At 34.0% G+C, this 24,653-nt stretch overlaps 1 protein-coding gene across 10 annotated transcripts in view; it reads left to right on the forward strand.

Moving 5' to 3' along the window:
* Positions 1-24,653, forward strand: part of Lrriq1 (leucine-rich repeats and IQ motif containing 1) — a 241,049-nt gene that overhangs the window by 188,541 nt on the left and 27,855 nt on the right. The window contains exon 28 of one of the 10 annotated variants that reach the window (XM_013518100.1): positions 20,005-20,045. The exons of 5 other annotated variants lie outside the window; for them this stretch is intronic. In XM_013518100.1, the coding sequence (XP_013373554.1) occupies positions 20,005-20,030 (26 nt within the window). In that variant the 3' untranslated portion in view covers positions 20,031-20,045. Of the gene's footprint in view, positions 1-3,479; positions 6,621-6,803; positions 7,794-13,496; positions 15,277-20,004; positions 20,046-24,653 lie in introns of those variants that run through there. 4 more of the 10 variants (XM_013518090.1, XM_013518105.1, XM_013518106.1 and 1 more) reach the window with 4 other exon arrangements.

A 24,653-nucleotide genomic window follows, 5' to 3' on the forward strand; every position in this document is an offset into this window, starting at 1 on the left:
CTTTATTTTTCAGTAGATAATGTCATTTACAAAACAAGGAAAATCACTTCCATTAACATTCTGTGGGGGTCTCTCCTTACTGTGTGTATAAAATTTAGACTAATAAATGGTTGCACGTGTTAAAGTAAGTTTGTGAGATATTAGAGAAATAGTACTCTATAATGGAATTAAATGACAATGAAGATGAGATTTTAAAGGGCTTGGCTCTATTATGGAAGAAAATTTATTTCAATAGCCCTAAATAGGCTTTCTTTCAGATTCAGTGGACCAAAAGGGTATCATTTTTATTTAGAGCGCTTTAGTTTCCCTTCATACCCACTGCTGAAGTTTATGTTCAGGAATGCAGGGAATTCAATAGTTAGGTACCTAGAATAACTTCCCTTAATTACATATTGAATGAGTGAATGAATGAATATGGCCATAGTGTAGTTTCCTGAGAGCTAAAAAGGAAAGCTTTTGGCATTTTTTTTTTCCATAGTGGAAGGCAGGCTGTCTTAGTTACTTTCTTGTTGTTGAGACACAATACTCAACACCCACAACTGTAAGGAGGATAGGTTTACTGTGACTCTGTTTGTAGAGGTTTTAGTCCATGGTCTCAGCTGGTGCCAATGCAGGGCAGCGCAGCAGAGGGGCAGGACAGAGGAGAAGCAGCTTGTGGCATGGTGGCAGCAAGCAGAGAGCAATCAAGGGTTGAGGGAGGGAGATAGACCCCACCAGACCACACTGGCAGTCACCTGCTCCTCCAAATAGGCAATGCCTCCCCAGTCTCATTTACATATAAACTCATCTCTAAACTAACCCACTGCTGAGTATCACACCCCATAAGCCAGCCACCTCCCCCAATCCCACCTGTGAGCCCATGAGACTTTTAGCAACATTGATATAAACCATGCCACAGGCTGTACTGATGAAGTAGTCAGAATTTGGGTGGCCTTTCACAGATATGTCACAGCTTCTACGAGTATTTAACCTGTCCAAAGTCTTATATTTACAAGCATTGAAGACTATATTCTATCCATGTGTTAATGAGTCCAAACAACCCAAGTGTTTGTTGACCCATGCAGTGTGGACCCAACTGTGTCATTTGTTTATTCAAAGTACTTATAAAGGTCTGGAGATGTAGTTCTGTGGTAAAGCATTTATCTAGCACTTACAAGGCCTTGGGTTCCATTACCAGCACTGCAAGAAATGAAGCAAAACACAAATGTTTATGGAATGTTCCTTAGAGGCTCTGCACATTATATAAAGGAGAGCTGAGCATGACAAACATATTTTCATACATCACAGGGTTTTTGATCTATATTAATATATGGTCCCGGGGCTGGGGCTTTTAGCTCAGCGGCACAGTGCCTGCCTGGCAAGTGCAAGGTCGTGAGTTTGATTCCTGGTACCGGAAAAACAAACAAACAAACAAAATAATAATATATGGTCCCACCAAAAGATAGATATACTGTAGTTTAAATAGGACAAGTTTAATATAAGAATTATTTATTGTGTTAAAGGAGAAGGTAAAATTTGATATGATGGTGCCATAGGCTGAGGAAGAGCACCTAAGAAAAGATAAACTTCAAAGTGTTTTAGACGTTGTTAGTGCAGGCATGACTCAGCTACCAGAGAGTAGAGATATGCTCTGATTTTGCTATGCCAGGGCTGGTCTGAAGTTACTGGATAAATAGTAGGCAACTCTGCAGAGTATGGAATTGGAAGCCAGTGATTACAGTTGGTAGTGTAGTAAGTGATAGAGCACTAAGGGGCACGTGGTATGGGAAAAAGGTGCTACTGATTTTGGTTTCTGTATGGAAAGGATGGTACACAAGTCATTGCTAAGCTGAAGCTGCATGGATGAAGAGGGCTTCTGTTCTGGGACTGTCGCTCGGGTAAGCTGCATCACAAGGGTTCAGGCCCACGAGAATTTAACCTCCTTCCACCTATGGCAGAAATTGCAAAGCCCCCTTCTGCTGCAGTGTGCTTCCAGCACTCTATCCTGAGAAAGCTTAACATTGGTCTCATTTAATGAATATTTATTTCACCTGATATGAGACAGCTAGCTCACATCCAATTTAAAATGCACAAGTCCTGCACCAAAACTCTCAACGGTTGCAGCAGTTTTCAGAACTCTAAGTCAAAGTCTGAGGCTCAAGGCATGCTCAACGCATACAGTGCCAGAGAATAAAATTCCCCTTCCAAAAGAGAGAAATAGGGGATGGAAGAGAATAGGAATAGAACAGGACCAACACCCAGCAGGGAAGACATCGAGTACTGTAGCTTTATGTCCTGCATCCAAGACACAGATGGTAAGATGTGAATTCCAGAGGGCTAGGACCACCCCACACCTGTGGCTGTGCTGGTGGCAGGCCACAAAGCCTCTCTCTCTCTTGGGCTGAATCTTGTTCAGCTTTTCTTGGCAGATATTCCTTGTTAAGTATCTCTGACTTCCTTGGGTCAACCACTGCACCTTTGGCTTCTTTCCCACAACTTCACACATTGTTCCCTCCAGCCTCTTTAACCTCATAATTATTGCATTCTGCATGCCAGTAAAACCACACATGGATGATGTAGGGCTCTACTACCAGTAGAAGCAGTAGTCAGGTGTCTTTGGACCATGGTAATCACTGAGTGCCAGGATTGCCAAGTATAGTGAAATGAATCCAGGGAAACCAGTTCCCTAGGAGACCTTTCTTAAGCAGATGCCTCAGGGACTCTCTTTTCAAATGAAAAGTAAGGAATGATAATATGTAAATTGCATTCTTAAACATGGTAATAATGTAGTTTTGAGAGTGCATGTTTAGAAATTAGGCTGTCTAATTTATAGGCTTTGCTTGCCTCTTCCTCAGTTTGATAGTGATCTTGGTTGAATCACTTGCCACCCTTATGAAAATGTAACAGGGAAAAGACAAGCTAGCATAGGGGCTGGGGATTTAGCTCAGCCGCACAGCGCCTGCCTGGCAAGCGCAAGGTCGTGAGTTCATTCCTAGTACTGGAAAAAAAACAAACAACAAAAAAAGACAATCTAGCATAGTAAAGAAGTAAACTAGGTTTGAATTTGAATTCCACTTCACATCTCTGATCTTTGTAAAACTGGATAAAGTATTTAAGGTTTACTTTGTCCATTAAGAGAATATTGTGGTAAAAATGACTTATATATGAGATATTTTGGACTCATGTGGGAAGTGAGGGGAAAAGAAAACCAAACATGGAGATCAAGAGTCTTTATAGCTTTCAAATTCCATTGTTCTACAACTAGACCAATAAAACTCTACATAGGATAATTTTCTTTTTTTTCCAACTAAAAAAGTAACGTGTTAATTCTGGTGTTTGATAGTATGAAAGTCATGTTTCTAATTGAATATTTTCTCCTTTCCAGAATACTTGTAAATGACCCTGATTGTAAAGATTATTTAAATTTTCTCTACTTTGACTATGTAAAGTAGTCAGTCTAAAGAGTAAAAAATGAAATATTTTTCTTGAATGTTTTCCAGGAAAAGATCAGAAAATTCTGCCATCTTTGAGAAATGACAGCTATTTTATGAAATCAAGTGGAATTTTAAAAAGTTTGAAGTGATTCTAAATCCCAAACTCCTATTAAATGGATCTGGATTAACAATATTTGACTCTATTTACTAGCTGGTACTATAATCTCAATACATTTTCAAAGACAAAGAAAATTTTCTTATTGAGAAGCTCGTCAACATTTCACAGGATGGCATTTTAAAATAATCTATAGCTTAATCATTGGATGTAAATTTCTTAAAATGCAACTACTTTTAAATTAAGGATTAAAGATATAAAAAAGGGAAGTAGGTAAGACTTCCAGGTACAAAGCAATTTAATAAATTGCCCTGAAAATAATTACTAAATTCATATAATATTTTGATGGAATAAACAAAGGAATATAGTGTTAAACTTACCACTTTAAGAGAAATTTCTGTCTTCCATTTATTGGACTCTGAAATGTGGCACTGATTTTAAATCTGATTAATTCTTATAAAACTAATTAGAAAACCAAGATGATAGGATACAAGTATAACACTGCATCTTTTGCAGAGAGTTCTAGTTTATTAATCCGCAAAATTGTGAGGACACAAAAGAGTTATGTTTTTTGAAGATAAAGCTAATAATACCTTTGCTCCCACTTCACCAAATTGTGTCTTTAAAATTGTTTGAGGCCATTTTATTCAATATACACTTACTGACAATCTAATATACACTAGGCACTATTCTACATTATAGGTATAAGTTCATTTAAAAATTCAAATTCTAAACTTTTAAAAGTATCATTCTCCTTATCTTATAATTATACTTAATACAGTTTATTATATTGCAATTTCTAAGTAGAGCTTCAATTTCATTTTAAAATATTAAATCATTTAGTGGCATTTTAAAAAGATAAGCAATATCTTTTCTGTGAAAAAATGTTCTTTCTGAAGGCATTAATAATGAACTCTAACCAATGCAAAAGCATTAATGAATTGCAGTGTAATTTTTAAGGTAGAAAGACATTCATTTGTGTTCAACAGCTGTCTCTTTCCATATGTATAGTAAGAAAAATTGATTAGGTAAGAATGTTATATACTCTCCAAAGAAACCATCATAAACTTAAGCACTAGTTCACTGTGACCCATCCTCCGTACCAACGTATCTTGTAAGTCAGGTTTGAGCAACTACACAGTGTACTGTATCCCTAAGAATATTCCAGACTAGACTATCCACAGGTAAGCTATCCAGCACTCTAAAAAGTAGGTGGCCTGATGTCTTGCTATAGTTCAGGTAATGGACAAGCAGTTGTTCAGAATCATCTAAGGAATCTTTGTCAATACAAAGAATGCAGAGATGTCATACTTTTCAGCCAGAACCGTAAAGTTTTTGCTGCAATGTTCTAACAATAAAAGATGAGAAAAATCTTAATTTTGTGACATTTTTATATTATCAGGTGTCTTCTTTAAACCATAAGTTTCTAATTTTACATAAACTACCAGACCAAAACCCCTAAATAGATAGCACACAAAGGCACAGAGAGTGAACTTTGCCTTTCAAATTCTTAGAACATTACCATTGAACTATAAGTACAAATTAATTTAGAAATATAGTAATCATTGATGCTTTATTGGTAGACTCACCTATCCACTTTATCATCTTGTTTCTCTCCAAGCATTCTGCCACCTGCTCCTTACATACATCTCCTTTAACATTTCCCTTTTTTCAAAACTGCAAGTTCTCTGACTAGAATTTACTCTTCTGAGAGTTCCTACTGGCCCCTTACCTTTCATCATTTAAATTTACAAGTAAACTATCCCCTCACCGGGTGTTAAAGACACTGTACATTTAGCTTAATTTTCTGCTGCACATAGTGTTTAAAATGTGAATGCATTATGTTTACTCATGACTCTGCTTGAATTTTTTTATTGTGGATTAGAACTGCATTTTAAAAAGTGTGCATGCAAATTTGATTCAGTTGCCTACTAATTAGCTCACATAGTAGTTTTACTTCTACTTGGCACTTACAAAATCCAGATACTCATATAATTCATCATCTTTAGATATCATCTTAAAGAAAATGTTATATGGTAGTTTCTTTATATGTGTCTATTTCTGCAAAGTTCAAAGGAGTCTATACTCTTAATGTTATTAAAGTATATGTGTACATGACACAGCCAAAGCCTCTCAAATATGGTAATATTCTGATGTTTACAGAGTCTTTGAAGGGAAAACAGAAAGTTAGTGAGACAAATAATGTGAAAGTCTGAAAATCTTTTGATAAGATAATTATTAAAAGTTTAAAGATAGTTTTGGTGCTCGAAAATAGAAAGATAGACACATAATGTGAAAGACACAGAAGTATTTTTCTGTTCTATTTTCTCATTTATGAAAAATTAGTACATTTTATATGTTTTTCTGTTTTATAAGCTTCATTTCCAATTAATTGAGAAGTCTTTCCAAATTCCAGAGCCATGAAAAAGACCTTCATCTCACATTTGCTTTTCTAGTGATTTTATTTATGATATTTATGGTACTATTATAGTAGAGGCATACTTTATTAATGAATATTAAATAAGATATTGACTTCTTTAAGATAAACCCTACTCAAATGTAAACCTACAGTTTGATTGGATTACTATTCTTTGGCTTTGGGCAGATGATTTAACATCACTGTCTGACTTTCCTCATTTTTAAAATTAGGGCAGTGATATGTATCACACAGATTGGTATTAACCACGAAAGGCATGGTGAAGGTCAACTGGAAGCTGGAGACTGCAACATAGTGGGTTCTTAAGTCTCTGCTGTCCCTTGAATGTGACATTTTTCAATAAAATTTGATGAGTGAATTGGTGTTGATAAAGAATTCAAAAGCAAATACGATGAGAAAATATGAGCAATATACAAACTATTATTTTAGTAGATTTGATAATTTTAAAATTATGTTTTTGTTGGTAAATGTGCATCAGAGTAATATAATTAATTACTTAACATATTTAAGTGCTTATGTAAGTGTGGTTTTCTACCTGCAAAATCTTCTGTTAAAATAATTGCTTGATATTATCTATTCCAAAAATTGTGAAATTTTATTGTAGGAGTCAAAATTGACTTTTGCCTTTCTCATTAAAAAGATTCAAATTTGCCTACTATGTGTGAAGATATGAGTTCAATTTCAGCACTGAAAAACCAAAAGATTCACACTTCATTCCCATTTAGAAGTTATACTTTTCTCTAGATGAAAAGATTAGACCATATAAATAGTTATGCCAAGCTAAACTATTTTGTTCTATACATAATAAAATTTTTCCATTGTCTTTTATTTTTATCAGAAGTATTCAACTTGAAGTAATGTATCAGTAAAGAAGCTGCAGCTACAACTCAAAGAATATTAACTTTTGGTTGTCAACAGTTGATGTCTGACACTGAAAATTTAAACTTTATGTTTATCTTTTTATAACTTCAAATGCATCCTTTAAATGTATGTTTATCCTAAATTTAAATTTTAAATGCATCCTTTTTATTATTGTTTAAGCCATTAAGTCTGATTTTTCTTGGTTAGAAACTCTGTTAGGTCTTAGTATTTTATTCCTGAACTCTAACAATTGACTAAACAAGCACATTAACACTTCAAGACTTAAAATAGTCTAGAAATCAAAAGTGAATTTTTAAAAGTAATTGCTATTATACCAAGAGTACATTTATATGGTTAGTGGACTCATCTAACATAGGTAAATTTGAGAAGTATAGTTCTTAGCTGAATATGATGAACAAGGAAGTCACTGATATCACGTCCATGAGCAAATTGATACTGTCCACTTCAAAGATCTGAGATGGGTTAATGTGATTCCAGAAACAGTTAAATATAACAGTTATTAGGAAGCACCAAGTAATGCTTACAGACGTAAAACACTAGGAAACAGTAGCTAGTCTCAACATCTTTTGATATTATCCAGAGAAAGACAAATTTAGTCTGCACTTATGTGATACATATATTCTTGCAAATGTCAGTGACACTTTGTGTTTAAAAAATTTAACATTTTTGAGGACTGGACCTGTATATGCTGTATTGATAATAGATTAAAGCATTATGTTCCTAACAAAATGATTCTAGTTCTTACCCCTTTCCTTCATTATCATTTTCAGTTTTAAATAAATTGTTTTACTCTGAATTTGGGGGATATTGTTATTGTTGCTTTCAAACCAGTTTCTTACACTAGCTAATGTGGTGCAAAAATAAATGGGTACGGTCAAATGTGAAATGCATTTGTCAAACGAATGAAACTAAAGTGCAATAATATAATAAATCCTCAGGCTAGTCATGTTTATTGTTGCCAAATGTCTCACTGCGAAGAACTAATAACCATGAAAAGGGATAATGAAAGTTTCCATGAAAAATTTTTGGGAAACCTATCCACAAGTCTTCACTATCTGGGAATGTGGAAATAAGTATTTATTTTATACAAGATCCATATGACGACTATAAAGATGAACTTTAAAGAATAAAGTCACATGGAAAGCAATTATGGTATGACACTTACTAATATTAGTTGGCTCACAGTACGAAATTGACAAGAAAGCTCATTCAAAGACAGAAATAGAACAATGCCTGCTACATAACAGGCACTGAACAAATGCAGGATGAATGAATGTGCAAATTACAAGAAAGGTTTTATAGTACAGCCTTCAAAGATCCCAAGTGATGTTGAAAATTCACTTTGGGTTTTCAATGTTTACATTCCAAACGATGTAATAAACATTTTAAAATTTATCTAAAGGGTATGTTTTGGGTAAAAATGTACTTCAGCAAACATGTTCACATAGGAAAATGAGTGAGAAAAGATAATTAGAAGTTGAAATATAATATTATATGAAAAGTAGCGTATCGACCTACAGTAAAAAGTGCTTTCAGTTATTTCCACTATATTTCCATTACAAATACTTTTGGATACATTGCTGTAAATACAGTGGAAGTAAGTAAAACCCCAGAAAGGATCTTTTGAAAAACAGAGAGTTTAGTAACAGACCTTTCCTAATTTGTAAGAGAAATTAAGTAATACAACCTTGTCCTTAGAGTTTATTTTAAAACCAATTGTACACAATAGAAAAACAAATGATGTTAGTAGTTTGTTGATTGTTCAATTTCACTTCTTGCTTAAAGGAGTTATATTCCTGAGTACCTAGTCAGCCTACAATTTTCTTTTTCTTTTTTTTTTTTTTTTTTTTTTTGTTTTTTCCGGTACCGGCAATCGAATTCACGACCTCGTGCTTGCCAGGCAGGCTCTGTGCCGCTGAGCTAAATCCCCAGCCCCATCCTACAGCTTTCAAAGAATCAAACCAGTAAGAATATCTTCTATCAGTGAAAATTCAGAAATCCACCATAATCAGATTTATAGAGGTTAGTTATTCGAAAGGCCAGATGAGGAGAGAGCAGCTTCATTCTGAAATAAATCACAAAACGTTTTTAGACTTTAGAACCAAAAGCAAACCTTTCCAAAAAAAAAAAAAAAATCCTCTAAGGAAAAAATGCAAACAGTGTTGGGCAATGTTAATATACAAACCACAGAAATTATATGAGAAACACAATACATTCAGTACACATTTTTGGGACCACGTTCTAGCCACCCTTATCTGTGCAGATAGGGCCAGAAGGTATCTTTAAGAACAAATCAAAGATAGTATGGTAAAACTGATAAAAGGTGGGAAAATAGTTTACTTTATAAGGTGGCTTCAGAGTCTAGGTCAAATATACATGGTACGTATTACAAGAAGTGAAAAAAACGCAAACCATGAGTGCAAATTATATAATACATATCTATTGTGATAATATTGCAACTCTATATGACATATATAAGCTTTTATGTTCATAAGAAATTGTTTTCAAAACAAACATGTAGTCTAGGCAAATTATGTTATACATGTTGATTTAAGAAACAAATTTTATATTAAATAAAAATAGTTAACAGCATTGATATCAATTATTGTGGACATGTTTGTGATTATTCTTAATAAGTGTACCACACTTAACTATTTTTCTCATTTATTTGTTTCTTGAATACTGATAGAAATGATGGTAATTATCACTGCTCAACTGAAATTTTGAGATAAAATTACATTAATATTTCTTATAACTGATAGAAAACTCCTTCTCTAAAAATGTCTTTCATTCCTCTGCCTAGGACTATCAAGAATAAACAAAATTACATTAAGGGAATGTGAACATGGTATAAGCAAACTGGTATTATTTATTTTTATTCTCAGAGTTCGATTTTAAATTATCTGTTGGAATTTCACTGTAAATGATTCTGATTCAAGGTGGAATATAGCATTGGTCTTTAAAAGAACAGTGACTGCTGTTTGAATGCTGTAGTTTCTACCTCACTCCAAACTTGCCCAATGTAACTAATTCATGGCACTTAAATTGATGTAAACGCTTTGCTGCTAAAAATTTGTTCTGGTCACTTTCATTAAAATGTTGAATTTTTTTCTCCATACTTTACTTATGCTGTATCTGCTGTTAAGTAAGACAATATGAGGAGGCTTTTGAAATAGTTTCCATATCCAGATGCACAGTGTTGTGTATATTGATGAAAATCTAATGACGTATTACTACTATACATCATGAGATTTCTATTTTGACCTGTTTAACAGTTTTTATACATACCAGGAGAGTCATTCAAAGCATTTTACATATTAAATTACTTATCAAAACACAGCATATATAGACCTTGACATCTGTTAAAGAACCAAGGATTTAACAACAAAAAAAATTTTTTTGAGGGACCAGAACAAATCTTGACCAGAACACAGATTATGTGGCAAAGATGTGATTTCTTGGAAAATAGAGCATCCTCATTAAGACACACTTTCAGCACATGTGTAAGAGACTGATTGGTTTATTTCTGTGATCACCTGCAAGTATGCAATAGGCTGTTGTTTAAAAAATCTATAACAATAATATTGCAGAAAAGGGAAAGCCTGTCAAAGTTCCGTTAGTCATAATTTTTCTGTTTCAGGAGCCAATCAGCAGGTCTAACTCTAATATCAGTTTTTGAAGCAAAAATCCCTTGTTATTTTATGTTCATGTGGGTAAGTAATTTTAGAATGATTATACATTGACTTCTTAAATTGCTTTTTATTTTCTTTTTTTCATTCCTAGAGTAATCATAGGACAAAGTAATGATTGCAATGAATGCCAATATGTGATTCCTTCTTAGATGTGCTGTCTTACTCCTCAATTTATTTTCTGTATATCTAGAGATTTGAGAGTGTATATGATAACAAAAAGACTTTCACTAAAAGCAATGAGAGAATAAGCTAGATTGATTGCTCCTCAAATTGTTCATTTACGCAAAACAGTCAAACTCAAGCTTTTAATCGCACCTAGAATATTGTCTTAGCAAAAGCGTTCTATATTGACTTAAGTGTTGGCTGTCTTAAAGAGTAATTTCATATTCTATCCCACTGAACAGCTATCAAGCTGTCTTTTGATATCATACAATACTTTTAAAATTGTGATTATTATTTGCTGAAGAATTACAGTGGACAAGGAAAAAATTTACAGATTGCCTTTTTAAATACAGGGTTGCAATGCAGTTATGTACAAAAAGATTTGAAGGTTCATTAGCTGCTTCAAAATAACAGACAACTCAGCAGTAGTAGAAGAATAAAATTGAACCTTATGATAAATTTCTACTCAGTAAAAAAAAAAATCCTTCAAGATGCTTAAAAATTAGTTTGGTCTTTAAAATCACTTCTGTTTTAATGCAGTACAATCTATTAAATGTTAAAATACTTTGGAAGGAGATGAAACTATCCATAAGTATTCCAGTACTGTGTTCAGACGGTTCCATTCTTCTTACACGTAATTTGTCATCTTCAGTAGAAAGCTTAAATTAAGAATAAGGTCCTGAAATGTTACCCATTTACACTGATAGTTGTATCAAAATAGTATTAATAGTGAGTTATTGAAGTCTTTTAAAGTATATGCATATTTCTACTTATTACCTTGAATAATGCTTGCAAAGAAATCCTCTACTAGCACAAAATACTTGTGTTAGCCGTTTGTGAAAATCTGCTTGCTCTTTTATCAATCTATACTGTAAGATTAAATAAGCATATTTGAATTATAAAAGTGTCCCAACAGCTCCATTTCCAGCCACCCTGCTGTCCTCCACCCCACCCAACACGGGAACCCCCAGCCCCAGCACCCTTCGTACTATGCTCGTAGAAATACATACTTGCCGTCCAGGAAACAGTTTCTTCATCAGAATTTTAACTACTGGGAGGAGATGAGGACTTACTTTTACATTTTTGTTTTGTTTTGTTTTTAAAGTACTAACGTACATTCCATTCTCTTATTTGGTTTAAATAAATATATTTCCAATATTTAAGGAGAGATTAGAAGGTATGACAGGCTCTTAGAAAGCACCCTTACTGCTTTTTGGATCCCTAGTTTATCATCCAAGAACTTGCTTTTTTGCCCAGTAATAGTCTTGTTGCTTGAAAGAGTTCTTACAATTTTGTAGTTTCCCTGCCTGGCTTCCAGAGAGTAGCTTAATGCAGGATAAATCGGGCCCATACGTGGAAATCAACTTCAGCTGTCATTTCTCTTAGCTGCCAGTCTTTCTGCTGAGATTACCTTCAGGGCTGCCAATAGCGAAGGTTTCTAAACTCCTGAGCCATATTCTTTCTCCAGCTCGGCCGCAAACTTGGGCAGCAGCCTCTTTTTATGTCCCCTACATCCTTTCATAAAAACAATAATTCGTAACTTCTTTTAAAAGTCTCTTTCTAGGCTAACAGCAAAATATGCTGCCATTAAAAAATTTCATTAAGTCTTTGTTTTGTTTTTCGGATCACTGTTTGAAGACTAAAACCCAAACCAAAATGCATATAATCAGTTCTTAAAAGAGATTTTAAATATAAAGTGAACTTTTATAATCCGTGTTCACCATCATGTCGTACCAAGTTTACAATTATAGACCATTTTCCACCAATAGTCTAATGTTTGCTAACTGTTATATTTGTGTGTATATTTTTAAGTATTTAAAATTTTGGTTGAAAAATATTAAGCTTACAAAGATTTCTTCTCCCAGCTTATTTAAATAAAACACAAAAGCATCGTAATGGGAAGTCATGTGGTTTGAACCTTTGCCTCAAGCTAGGACTGAGGAAGCCCTGGAATGTCTCACTTTGCTGCCTTTCCCCGCAGACGCAGCCCTGTGTGCCTGCTTAATCCCCGGGAGATTTGAAGCAGATGATAATTCTTTAATATTATCTTGATACGGCGTCTCGGGGTCTTACTGAATCCATGTCACGCCTGACACATAGCCCACTTTGACAACTCCCATTTGTTATAAACCTCTAACCATTTTTGCTTTTTCTGTGGATACTTCCTAACCTGTCAGATGGAAACAAGAATTTCTTCCATTTTAGAGCACCTGTGTACAAAACACCCTCATGGATAATAACCAGAAAAGCAGTCTTCACAATAACACTCGGGTGCCCATATTCTTTCCCTTGGTTTGAAAACTAAGGTTCTAAAAGACGGCGAGACCCATTTTATGCAGCCAAACCATCTAATGAAGCTTGCATTTTACCAAGTCTTCTTCAGCAGACCTTATTTCAATAATATATTTCTCTTTTAAGAGAAATTTTAATATAGTTTTTATAGAAATATAAATAATTATAAAATTTTAAACTATTGAAAATAAAAACATCGTTTACATATATAAGTATTGTATTCTCTCATAGCCTTGAAATAAGGGCATAAGAATCTGTAGCTAGAAAAAGTTGTTTATCTAGTTAATTTTTAGGCACTATCTTTTATTTAATCAAAACAGAGTTTATGCCAATCTTTGATTCCATTACACTGCAAACAAAAATAAACTCAACAAAGATAGTTTTGTTGAGCTTGAAGATCATAGAGCTTTTGAATGTCTGTTGTTGACTTAAGTATATTTCTTACTCTATAATTCTATTTGGATCATGTTAAGTGAAAGTGTACATTTAATATCATTGTCTAGGTTGTTCAATTAAGGGAATACTTGCACCAATGATAACAAATACAAGACCTTCTAAGAAAGAGCGCATATCATTCCGTGACAACCCTCTACAGCTCAGTGGTGGATGGGGAAGTGGCAAAAAGAAGGCAAAAAATTCCAACTAGTCTTGCAAACTTCAGCATTCAAAACACATGGCAAACCGTTTATTTAAAAGAAGGCTGTGGATATCTGGTCATGTTACCAGGTGGATACAAGGTTTTAGAGTACTGAATTTAATTTGTTTTATTATATATATTTCACAATTTTGGTTTTCTGGTGCCGTTATCCTCTTTCTCATCTCTAAAGCAAAGTTTGCAGTGTTTTCTCTGCTCATGTAGAGTGGCTTCCCCTCCAGAAAACTTGTCCTTGAAATATTGCACTGGAATTTGTATATGCAGTTTCTCCTTTTGTTCATGTTTTTATGACAAATGTATTCAAGATGGTTTTTGTTACCAGTAATACATTTTAATACTATACACATCTATAAGACACTATGACTGTATTTTATTGGTATTGCTTAATGTAGTATTGATAAATATTGAATAATTAATATATTAATAACCTTGAATCAACCAGATTAATACAAGTGGGTATTTTAAAAATGAATTAATACATAAGGTAATTCAAAATAAAATAATCTCTTTTTAAAATTTTAAGCTATCTTAGTGAATCATAGGAAAATGTACAGTTTAGGCAAAAATAAAATGTAAATTTATGTAAGTATTCATCTAATAAATTAAATATTTATGTGTGATGTGTCATTCAGGCATTTGTATATTCCTTTTACCCATCATAACATGTAGCTGCCAATTCTGGTTCATTAACATTATTCTTCTGTCTCAAAATACACTGTCATTTGTTTTTTGTTCAATTGCCTTTAAATTATTATTTGAAAATATAACTGAAGCACAAATTTATCATTGTGTAATGTTTTATTCAAATTACAAACCAATTTCTGTGAAGTCTTAACTATTGGGGTTAATTTTGTATCATAGTAAACATGATTTGCAAATTGATGCATTTGACAGCACTCAGAGGATCTATTAGTCCCCATGTCTGGAACTTTTTCCACAAAACTAAATTCATCATTCTCCAGGGCCTCTCTCTACCTGTGTTTCTGTGTAAAATGATCCAGTGAACTGTAGATTTCCCTTTTGCTTTTCCTGCTCTTTACTGAAATATTTCATCTAAAGATGACTAAACAGAGTTAAAAAAGCACTTATTTAGTGGTCCCCAACTGCTTTTGTGTGTCTAGTTGCATTTCAAACCTGCAAATCGCTCTTCACTTGATTGAGATAGAAATGTTAATAAACTTTGGGCGGTCAGTCTATAAAACCAGAGATTTATATGTTGCAGCCTGCAAATTGAGCTACATGTGTACTTGTGTTATGAACATGCTTTTATGTCATCCTTTCACTAACAGCATCCACAAATCAACATAATGTAATGATGGAAAATATTTTATCTCAGCTTACTGTCAACGCTTCAGGAGAAAACCACATTAAAGCTGATATTGATAGGGTTTTATGGTTCATATACTCAAACCAATGAAGTGGAAAGACTAGTATTAAAAGTGAGATGTTTATGATTAAACTGTTATAGAGTCTAAAAAATATGTAGTTTTCCTATTCAGTAATGTGTGGAATTATTTCATAATATTAATTGTGACTAAAACAAGTGGTGCTGATGCTCCTAAATTGATAGGTGATGATTGATACAAATGTCAATAAAACTGTTTCCTAAATACGGTGGTAAACTGGAAGTCCTTTATAGTGTTGTTTATTGTGTCTGGCCTTAAAATGCTCATTTAAAAAAACCTTTCCATGCTCACACCTATCATTTTACAGCACTAGTTTATTTCTCTTTATAAAAATAAAAAAGTAAACTGACATATTAAAAATTTAATATAACGTAAAAGAGTCTGAACCAATAAATATTTTTCTTCCAATTTTTTAGAGCAGACGTTTCAGTGAACACTTGTCTTTAAGATTCAGACAGGTAAAAATAGGAGCCCATCTCATTATTTAGTTAACATTGGATTTTATATTAGGTGTAATGGACGCAGGCAATGGTATTGTTCAAATTTAGGGCCCGTAGTAACGTTTTATCTTTTCCTGCTCCTGTGTTCTACCTCCTGCCCCTTTCTAACTCATTTCTCACTTTCCTGTCTCCTACCCCCTGTGCTGTAACAAACGATTACCACCAGTCACATTTAGTAAGAATGTTAAAGTGAATCCCTACTCACAAAAGGCCTGGGAGAAGTGCTGAGTAGACAGTGTAGGAGTGCAGAACGTTTGATATGAGAGTTAACTATGTTGGTTTATGGAGACGGCCCTTTCCCAAGCTCTGATCTCCTGCCAACATCTTTGTGCACATAGTACGCTATACGAGATCTTATTAGGTGTCTTGCAATGCATTCCAAACATTACAAGGTATGAGTTCTAATTTCTTGCTGTGTTCAGAAGTTAGCTGGAGATATAGCTCTCAAATTTGAAAGAAGAAAATCTAGACTTCTGTAACAAAAGGCAAAACAGTTTTATAAGCATTATTATTTTGCCTCATTCAGATGCAAAAGAATAACATACCAACATTCCTGGAAGTCAGTTTTAAGCTTTTCATTTTTGAAGAAAGGAAGGAAGAGTGTATTTTAGTTAGAAACAATATGTTGTATTAAAATGTTTTAGAAGAGTACATTATAAAAGAACAACATTTAAAGTATTTAAGGAGATCTCTATCTACTTTTAAATCCTCATATTATCCTTGTAATAAGCTTTGATTCTTATATTTTTACTATGCTATTTGCTTATTAAATTAGTCAATTTTATGATCTTTCTCTTAGTTTTTAGTTACTCAAATTGTCTCTAGTTTTTCTCAAAATTTGGACAGCATCAATCCAAAGTTCAGACTAATGTCATTAAAATTGAGGATAAATTTCAATACTATTTCACTGGTGGTATACTATAACCAAAATAATTTTTTTGGAAAGAGAAATGTTTTGATTTTTTAAAACAAAAAAGTCATTTTTCATTCATAGAGATTAGTTAATAAAGTCTTCCCTTATTATTATTTTTCTGTGTTAATCATATTTCTTACCTCATGGAGTTTCCATCATCTTTAAAGACTAGAATATTCATCATATGGATTTATTTTCATAATCATACTAAGCAGCAAATTAATTATGTACTTTAATTTAGAAGAAGAAGACCCTTTAGAGTTCTATAAAATAGTAGCTGTCAAGGTTAATGTCCAAGTAGTCACTCAAATGAGATGTCTGTCTATTTTAGTGTATAATGAAATCAATCTACCATGATACTTTGGTTTACCTACATAGAGCTGTTTCTCTCATAAATTAGGGTGAGATTCAGAGAAAGGCCTTTTCTAAGCTGATAAAAGATATAATCTACATATGTGTTGTCTAATATATTAACCATTAGGCAAATGTGGTAAAAGAATATGTGAAAAATGGTGAATTTCAGTTAAGATACAATACACATGCAAGAAAACCATCAGATTTCAAGGATTTAATGTTAAAAAGAATATCAAGTTAATCTATAGTTTTATGATCATAGTGTTAAAATAACAATCTTTTTTATTTTTTAAATATGAGTACTAGAAAGTTTCAAATTACAGATAGAGTTAATACTGTATTTCTACTAGGTCACACTGATCTAAAGGCAGTTCTAAAAAAAAAAATAAAGACAGTTCTGCATGGTAACTTAGGTAGGGTTTTTATGCAGAAAACAATTGGTACAATAATAGGAGAGATAGATACTATAAAAGATATGTAAAAAAATCTAGTTTATTTAAAAGGGGAGGTTTGAATCTGCTAACCTTAGTAATATTATGAACCAAAAAGGGAAGCCAACTGTGCTGTGGTTTTAGACTTTAAGATATCATCATGGAATTGAACTCTGGCATGAATTTCTCTCTCTGATTTCTGTATCTATTTATTTTTATTTGGTTTTAATGAGAGACCATTACAATGTCAAGTTGGAATCTTTTATGTTGCAGGTGGTAAGATTAGCACCCAGATTGTAATCTATGTTATTTAAGTTTTACATATATACATTGTTAGGTTTTTCAAATAATATGACTTGGGTTGTGATGTGAATGGATTCTTATAATGGGAGCCATGTTATATTTAGCACCCCATTGCATCATAAATCCAGTGTTAGTCTAAGACACAGCACGTGAACAGTGATTAGAGTTGCATAGGTGAATACAAAACATTTGAATGATGACAAATCTAGTGTGTTTAGGAGTTCTGAAAAAAACCTATGATCAACACTTACGTTGGGTGGTACCTCCTAACAACAATTCACCCTTCCCTCCAAAGTATGCATTTCACTTACTATTCTGGGAAGCTAGTATTTTACACAATCAAAAATAAAGTGAAACCTTTCATGTGACTGCCCATGTATAACACATATCCTTGGCAGCTTTTGAGGGCAAAAGGACAAGTAGGTTTCAGCTTTCTCTAGAGGAATGACTGATCACCTGTATGAAGGCTATTGGAACCTCCAGAGAACTCAGTAAGGAAGTGGGCATGAGGCACAAAAAAGAAGCACAATTGGTAATGTTTTCTATGCATTTGGAGGTCAGAGTGAGCTAGAGATTCTCTGCCTCTTATTTGAGGGGTTTTTTTGTTTGTTTGTTTTTTTGTCTCTTTGGGACAGAGTCTCGCTATGCAATTCAGACTGGTCTTGAACTCACTTTGTAGCCCAGGCAGGCGTAGAAATCATAAGATCCTCCTGCCTCAGCCTCCCAAGTGTGGGAATTATAGCCATGTACCACCACACCCAGTTCTCTGCCACTTATTTGTAATTATTGCTTCAGTGATAGAAAGATCCTATGAAGCCTGCCAGAAAAGAGAACCAGTTCAATTAATAATATAATAGGAAAAGATACCCTTGTACCTTTGTATTTCATGGCTTAAATTTATCATTACTGAGAGAATAAAGTCTGCATAGCGTTGTTGCATTTTAGGAGGGGTTACAACTACTTTTACATTGTAAGAACCAAGATGACAAATCACCTTCAAGTCCATGATTTCCCAGTGCAGGCTTGACTCGTGTGCTGGTGGTGAACAGGTGAGTCGATGTTAAGTTTTTTAAATAAATAAATATGTCATGGGAGTCGCTGAAAAATAATTTTTTCCTGTAAAGGGTATAATACTTTTATACTTGTTTATGATCCTCATGGAATTGGTCTAGATCATCTTGCACAATATAAATGTATTGTAAGCCACATATATAATTTTAAAGTTCTTAGTAGCCACATTAAAAATGTAGAAAGAAATTAGTCAAATTAATTTAGTAATACACTTTAACCCAATATATCTAAAATATAGGTTGTACATTGGGCATTCACAAGGGACTGATCCAGGATCCCATTGCAGATAAGAAAATCAGGTGTTCAAATCACTCAGATCAGCTCTGTGTATCTGCATGTTGCATATGGGTATGGTGGGGAAGGGGAAGTACTTTTTTATCAAATAGAATTGCGAGGACATTTTCTTATTTGGGAACACTTCAGCTATATTGGCCCTTAATGTTATGTGTCTTGGAGAAAATAAAAAGGGTATAAAAGCAACATGATTTTGGAATATTGGCATTTATAAGTGTATCGTTATTACAAAATACCTGACTATACATATTCCAGGTCAAATAATTGAAAGTTAACTTTATACTTTGATATAAATTAGAGGTTTCTGTCAAAGTTTTGTATTGAAAATTTCTCTTCAAAAGTTTGTACATCAACAGAAAATTACAAGGAGATGTAGTAAGACTGGATCTGTTTCTCATCTTGGCATTATTCAGATTTGGTCTAACCATGTATTTTCTATGAACTTCAAAATGAAACCAATGTTTAGAATAACTCTGCATGATACACAGAACAAAGTAAGAAATTAGTCCAGCAGTTTTGCTCTGGTAAGTACATATTTTTGTGTGAACATCTGTATGGAAAAAAGTGAAAAGAATATGGTTTTTGTAGTCTAACTGTCCTATGCCATAATCCTCACTTTGATGAGTCATCTTGAATAAGTGACACATCTCTTTGAGCCTGTTGTGTTACCATTAAATTAAGGTTATAATATGTAATGCACAAGATGCACGAGGTCAAGTGACAAAGTGTATGAGAAACCCCAGGCTCAGTATCTTGGGTATGTATCATAACACTCAATAAATAGTGACTTGTCACAGTAAACTTTTCCAGACCATCTTCTAAAATTAACCCAAAATTTCTCTAAGCAGAGTAAACTTGGGTCAATTCTGCATATCTTATTTTGGAAATATTTCCATGAAATTATGGAAGAAATATTTTAAAATATCTTTGAGTTGACTTCTCCACATTTGCCTTGAAATGGCAGTAGAATTCATTGTCTCAAATATATACATCTTGAACATCCATCATTAAAAGTGTGCCAAATACTTTGGAAATTTAAAAGCTATATATTTCTAGTAGCATGTTAATTTATTTGTTTTTATAGGAGCAAAGAAAAGGTGTATTTCTTGAAGATTTCTGGAGGAAATAGCAGTGGAGTTCTGCAGGCAACGTACAAGACTTTAAAATAGGCCCATAAATGTTTCCACTACCAACGTCCCAAAGAATATACTAGATAACTGACTAGACAAGCTAGTAGTCTCTGCTTTTTAGCCCTTCCCTTTCCAAAGGAAATACTGACTCACCTCGCTAAGAAGAAAGAGAAAACAATACCTATCCTTTGGTTTGATTTCTTTCTTAATCTTCATTCAAAATTTGAACTTTTCATGCTGGCTTCGGCAGCACACATACTAAAGTCTAAATTTTTTATCTATCTTTTCTATTGAGAACAGAAACCCTTTTTATTTGATCATTTTATACACTAATATTTTGAAGTGGGTGTTAATTCAGACACAACAATTAACATTTTACAGAACTTTTATTTTAATATTTTGAGGGAGTAAGTTTTGGGAAAGATTAGTTTCAAAAGGGAACAGACAGGGACTCTTGAAGGATGAATTGATAGGAGCAAAGCGGATAAGGCAAATGAGAAAGCTGGAATAAGTTCCTGGAGGCAGGTTACAGTGACGTGCCCAGGAAATAAAGACTACAGCAAGAAAGGGATCAGATTATTGGACAGAAGGGAGACTTGTGAGAGGGATGGGGAATTAATGGGAAATGGGACTGGGAAATAGAAATGAATAAAGTACTCTGAGAGCCACCTCGCCTGTACACTGATTTGTGTGGCCTGTAATTGTTGACTTACCCTGAAATCCCCACTTAAGGAATACACAGATTGGTTTATTCGTACTTTAGTGAGCAACACTTGAGTGAGCCACAGAGCCATTAACTTTTCAGAGTCTGTTGAGAGCTGTTTTTATGCATGCTGATGCCCTTTTAAATCTGAGTGAAACTGCTGCAAGGATAGACATTGGCAGAACCACTGCAAATATTTTCTTCTATTGATATAGACGCCGACTTCCAGACAAGCTGCTCTACCCCAGGCGATGGGTTCCCTGAAGCCTTCTGAGCCCACTAAGTTGAGTCTTCTGAGTTAAGTAGTGGCTAGAAGAAGTTAGAATTTCTAACATTTACACGAATTGGGAAACCTGTCTTTGTCTCCTTGCACTGCTGTTACAGAATAGCATAGACTGGGAAGTTTAGTCAGCAAAACATTTCTGAGAGTTGTGGAGGGTAGAATTTTGAGAATTAGGACACTCTTGTAGTGGCGTTCTTCTTGAGAGCTATCTTCTTGGTTCACAGACAGCCATTTTCTTGTTTCTATGAACAAGATGGGGAGAGATGTCCTAGGACTTCAGCCTTTTAGGGACATTAATCCCATAATGCAAGTTACACTCTCCTGGCTAATCTAACCCTAAATTCCACTCAAAGACCCCACCTCCAAACATTACCATGTTGGAATTATAGTTTCTTTAACACATAACTTTGGGAGGAAGGGACATATTTAGTTTAAATAGCATCTTAAAATTATGTATTCTAATTGACAAGAACTATATTTCCCATAGTTTTTTAATACATGGTTTTACAATGATAACATTTTAATAGGTGAAACTGAATTCTTAAAAGGTAACTATATTGGTTTTAGGTGCTACAGATAGTTAACGGCAGAGCTGAGAGTAAAACCCAAGTTTCTTGAGTCAAAAAAGTCTTGGAAAATTTATGCTAGAGGCACCATAAAACCTTTGTTTACACCCTAACTGAATAGCAGTTAGGGATAAACACACTTACCTTAAAGTCATACGCACATGCAAGATTCTCATGGAAATTTGTTTCCTACATGCAATCCTTTTTCTGTTTCTTTCTTTCATCCCTTAATCATAATTGTATATTTCATTTGTTTAATTTGATTTACTCTGTTTTAAAATTACTCTTTTAATTTTGTAACTATTGTTTTAGTTTTCCTGTGTTCATAATCCTTTATTAAATGCTTTCACATCCTGAATTTTAAAAGTCACAACAATAAACATCCATTTTATGATCTGGCACTGTCTTCAATGAATTACATACCTTCATTCCCACCTCTTGTGATAAGCACAGTACCTAGTTCCTATTTTACAGAAGGTAATACTGAGTCACAGAATGATTACATACCTTTCCTGTCATCCCACAGCCAAGAGGTGGTACAGCTAGACCTAAACTCCAGAGCCTGATGTAGTGTGTATGTTATTACATATTTAACATTATAGATGAAATAATTATTGCATAAGTGTAGATTATAATAAAAGTGATATGTCTTATCTAAGCTTCAAGTGAAAAAGAAATCCAAAAAATATATATAATAAAAATCTAAGCAGGCCAGAATGACACCATAGTTACTTATCCAAAGATACTTGCTTTTTAAGTGGTCTCTTTCCTCCTTAGAGTAATTTAGTACTGATTTGAAAAATAACAGTACTGTAATTTCCTTGTGAAGGCAGCTTCAGAGATGTATGCTATTTTAAGCACTAAGGACATCATTTGATTTGAAAGATACATGCATGACCCGTGTTTACCTGTTTAACATCTCTTGTCCAGTTGTACGGAGGTCTGACCATCACCCCACCTTAGCCCCAGAGAACTTTCATTGTTAAAAGCTTTGCCTTACCTATGACAAACCTGTTTTCTGACTCAAGACAATCCACTTATTTCCACCACTAAGGCTAAAATGGACAGATTTAATCATTTTTACGTCTTAGCTAAAATCCACTAACACTTTTAACCATTCTTCATATGACAGTTTCCATTTTTTTAAACTCAGACACCTACACTAGTGTATTTCAAAATTATACTTTCTCTTGATAAAAGTAATTTCTGGAGCACCTCTCAGTTCTCAAGAGTTTTGTATACTGCAGTGCATTGTAAGAATCTGATCTTCCTTGATGTAAGAGAGCTTCACTTCTGTTAATTTCTATTAGCTGTCTTAGCAACTAAATCAGGCAGGAGACTCAAAATATCTAGAGATCTTTATGTTTTGGATGCCTACAAGTTTGTTTTCTCTTTCCTATATATTTTTAACCTCAATTTACAACTTTGTGTTCATTAAATTTCATAATTTTATTATTTTCAAAGATATTTGTATCCAAATGTGAATTATATTCTGAAGTTTTAACTAAACATCCTAAGAATGCAAGATTTATAAAACTTAGTAAGTCTAATACCTGTATTTGAGCTGTGGATGAAAATATTGAAAGGAACAAATGTTCATCTTTATGGGTAATGCCCAAGGGAAAATGTTTAAATGATTTACAGGATTCCACAGTGTTTACTTCCAGAGCTAAAAAGTTGCATGATATACCATAGAGATGCCCTTGCATTTTAATATGGTTTGGTTCAACTGTAACCCAGCTGTCAGAGATACCCAAGGAAGCTTATATACTTTAATGGAGACATTGCTCACAGATCTACTTTATTTCATAAAAATATAAATTACCTTAACAATTCATTTTGCCAAGATTTACATTTCTTATTAAACAAAAGACAGTATTCAAAGTTTTATTAACATTAGAAAGAATGAAAGATTAAAGGGCATTCTGATTCAAAACAGAATAATGAGTTACTTAGATTTTGCTTAATTCAATTCAATTATTGAGCAATTCCCAGTGTAGAGAAAAAAATAACTGTATACCACTCACCCCATAAGGCAGCACACATGAGTCAAATGTAGTGTAAATAAAGAATCCCAAGAACTTCAATCAGAAATTCACTTTATTGGGGCTCTTTAGGTTCCATATAAATAACTGCATTAGTGAAATTTTCTCCAAAACGAATTCCTTTTTATAATTGAAGTCCTTCTCAAGAACTTAGTCTATTATATTTCTTTTGGTATTGCATACGTTTTTGAAACCTCACAAAGAAACTGAAATAAATAAATAGTCTAAAGGACTTTTTGCTTTTTTTGATATCTTTTAAAAAATCCTCCCTTTAAGAGTTAGTAAAATAACAGTGACTGTTTTGATTGCTTACTGAAATTTAGCCTTATTAATAAATTGTATATTCTTGAAGTTTTATGATTTTAGAGAGTAACTGTGAAGGTTGGAAAGCATTCAGTTCTTCGACTTTCTAACAAAGGTCTGTTGGGGGCATCTGATGCTGAGAACTGAAAGATGACAGAGTCCTCTTAGGTCTCTAGACTTTCTTATTAGTAGAAGTCTTCCACGCGGACGCCGCGGGCGGTCCTCTGCTAGAGGTAGTGTGTCAGCTTTACTTAATAAAATTAAAAAGACATAAAAATTCAGCGAAGCTTCAGAAACTTTTACTGTAGAGCAAGACTGTAAGGGAGACTGCATCGTGGACTGGCTTTTAACATTTAACGGATTCACTAAAGAACGTATTTTGGGGTCAGGCTGCAAACTGGCGTTCCCGGTCGGGGGAAAGTGTCCTTTCGCTCCCCGTTGAGGACAGGTAGCTGAGCGCGCGTGCGGGGGTCACGAACTGCCCACTCGCTCGACGATGTGCACACACACACTCCGCGGCGCTGTCCAGGAGCGCCCCACGAATTCCACGGCTCCTGCCCGCCTCCTCTCAACCTGCAGTCCTTTGCGATACGGATGGACTCTGATTGCCAACCCGTGAAACAAAAAGACCACTGTCCTCACCAAGGGACGGTTAGATGACCTATTTGCCAACATCAATATTTGGATGGAAAGCTTAAAATAC

Source organism: Chinchilla lanigera, unplaced genomic scaffold, assembly GCF_000276665.1.
Source record: "Chinchilla lanigera isolate Chin_1 unplaced genomic scaffold, ChiLan1.0 scaffold00004, whole genome shotgun sequence".
NCBI classification, from domain to species: Eukaryota; Metazoa; Chordata; class Mammalia; order Rodentia; family Chinchillidae; genus Chinchilla; species Chinchilla lanigera.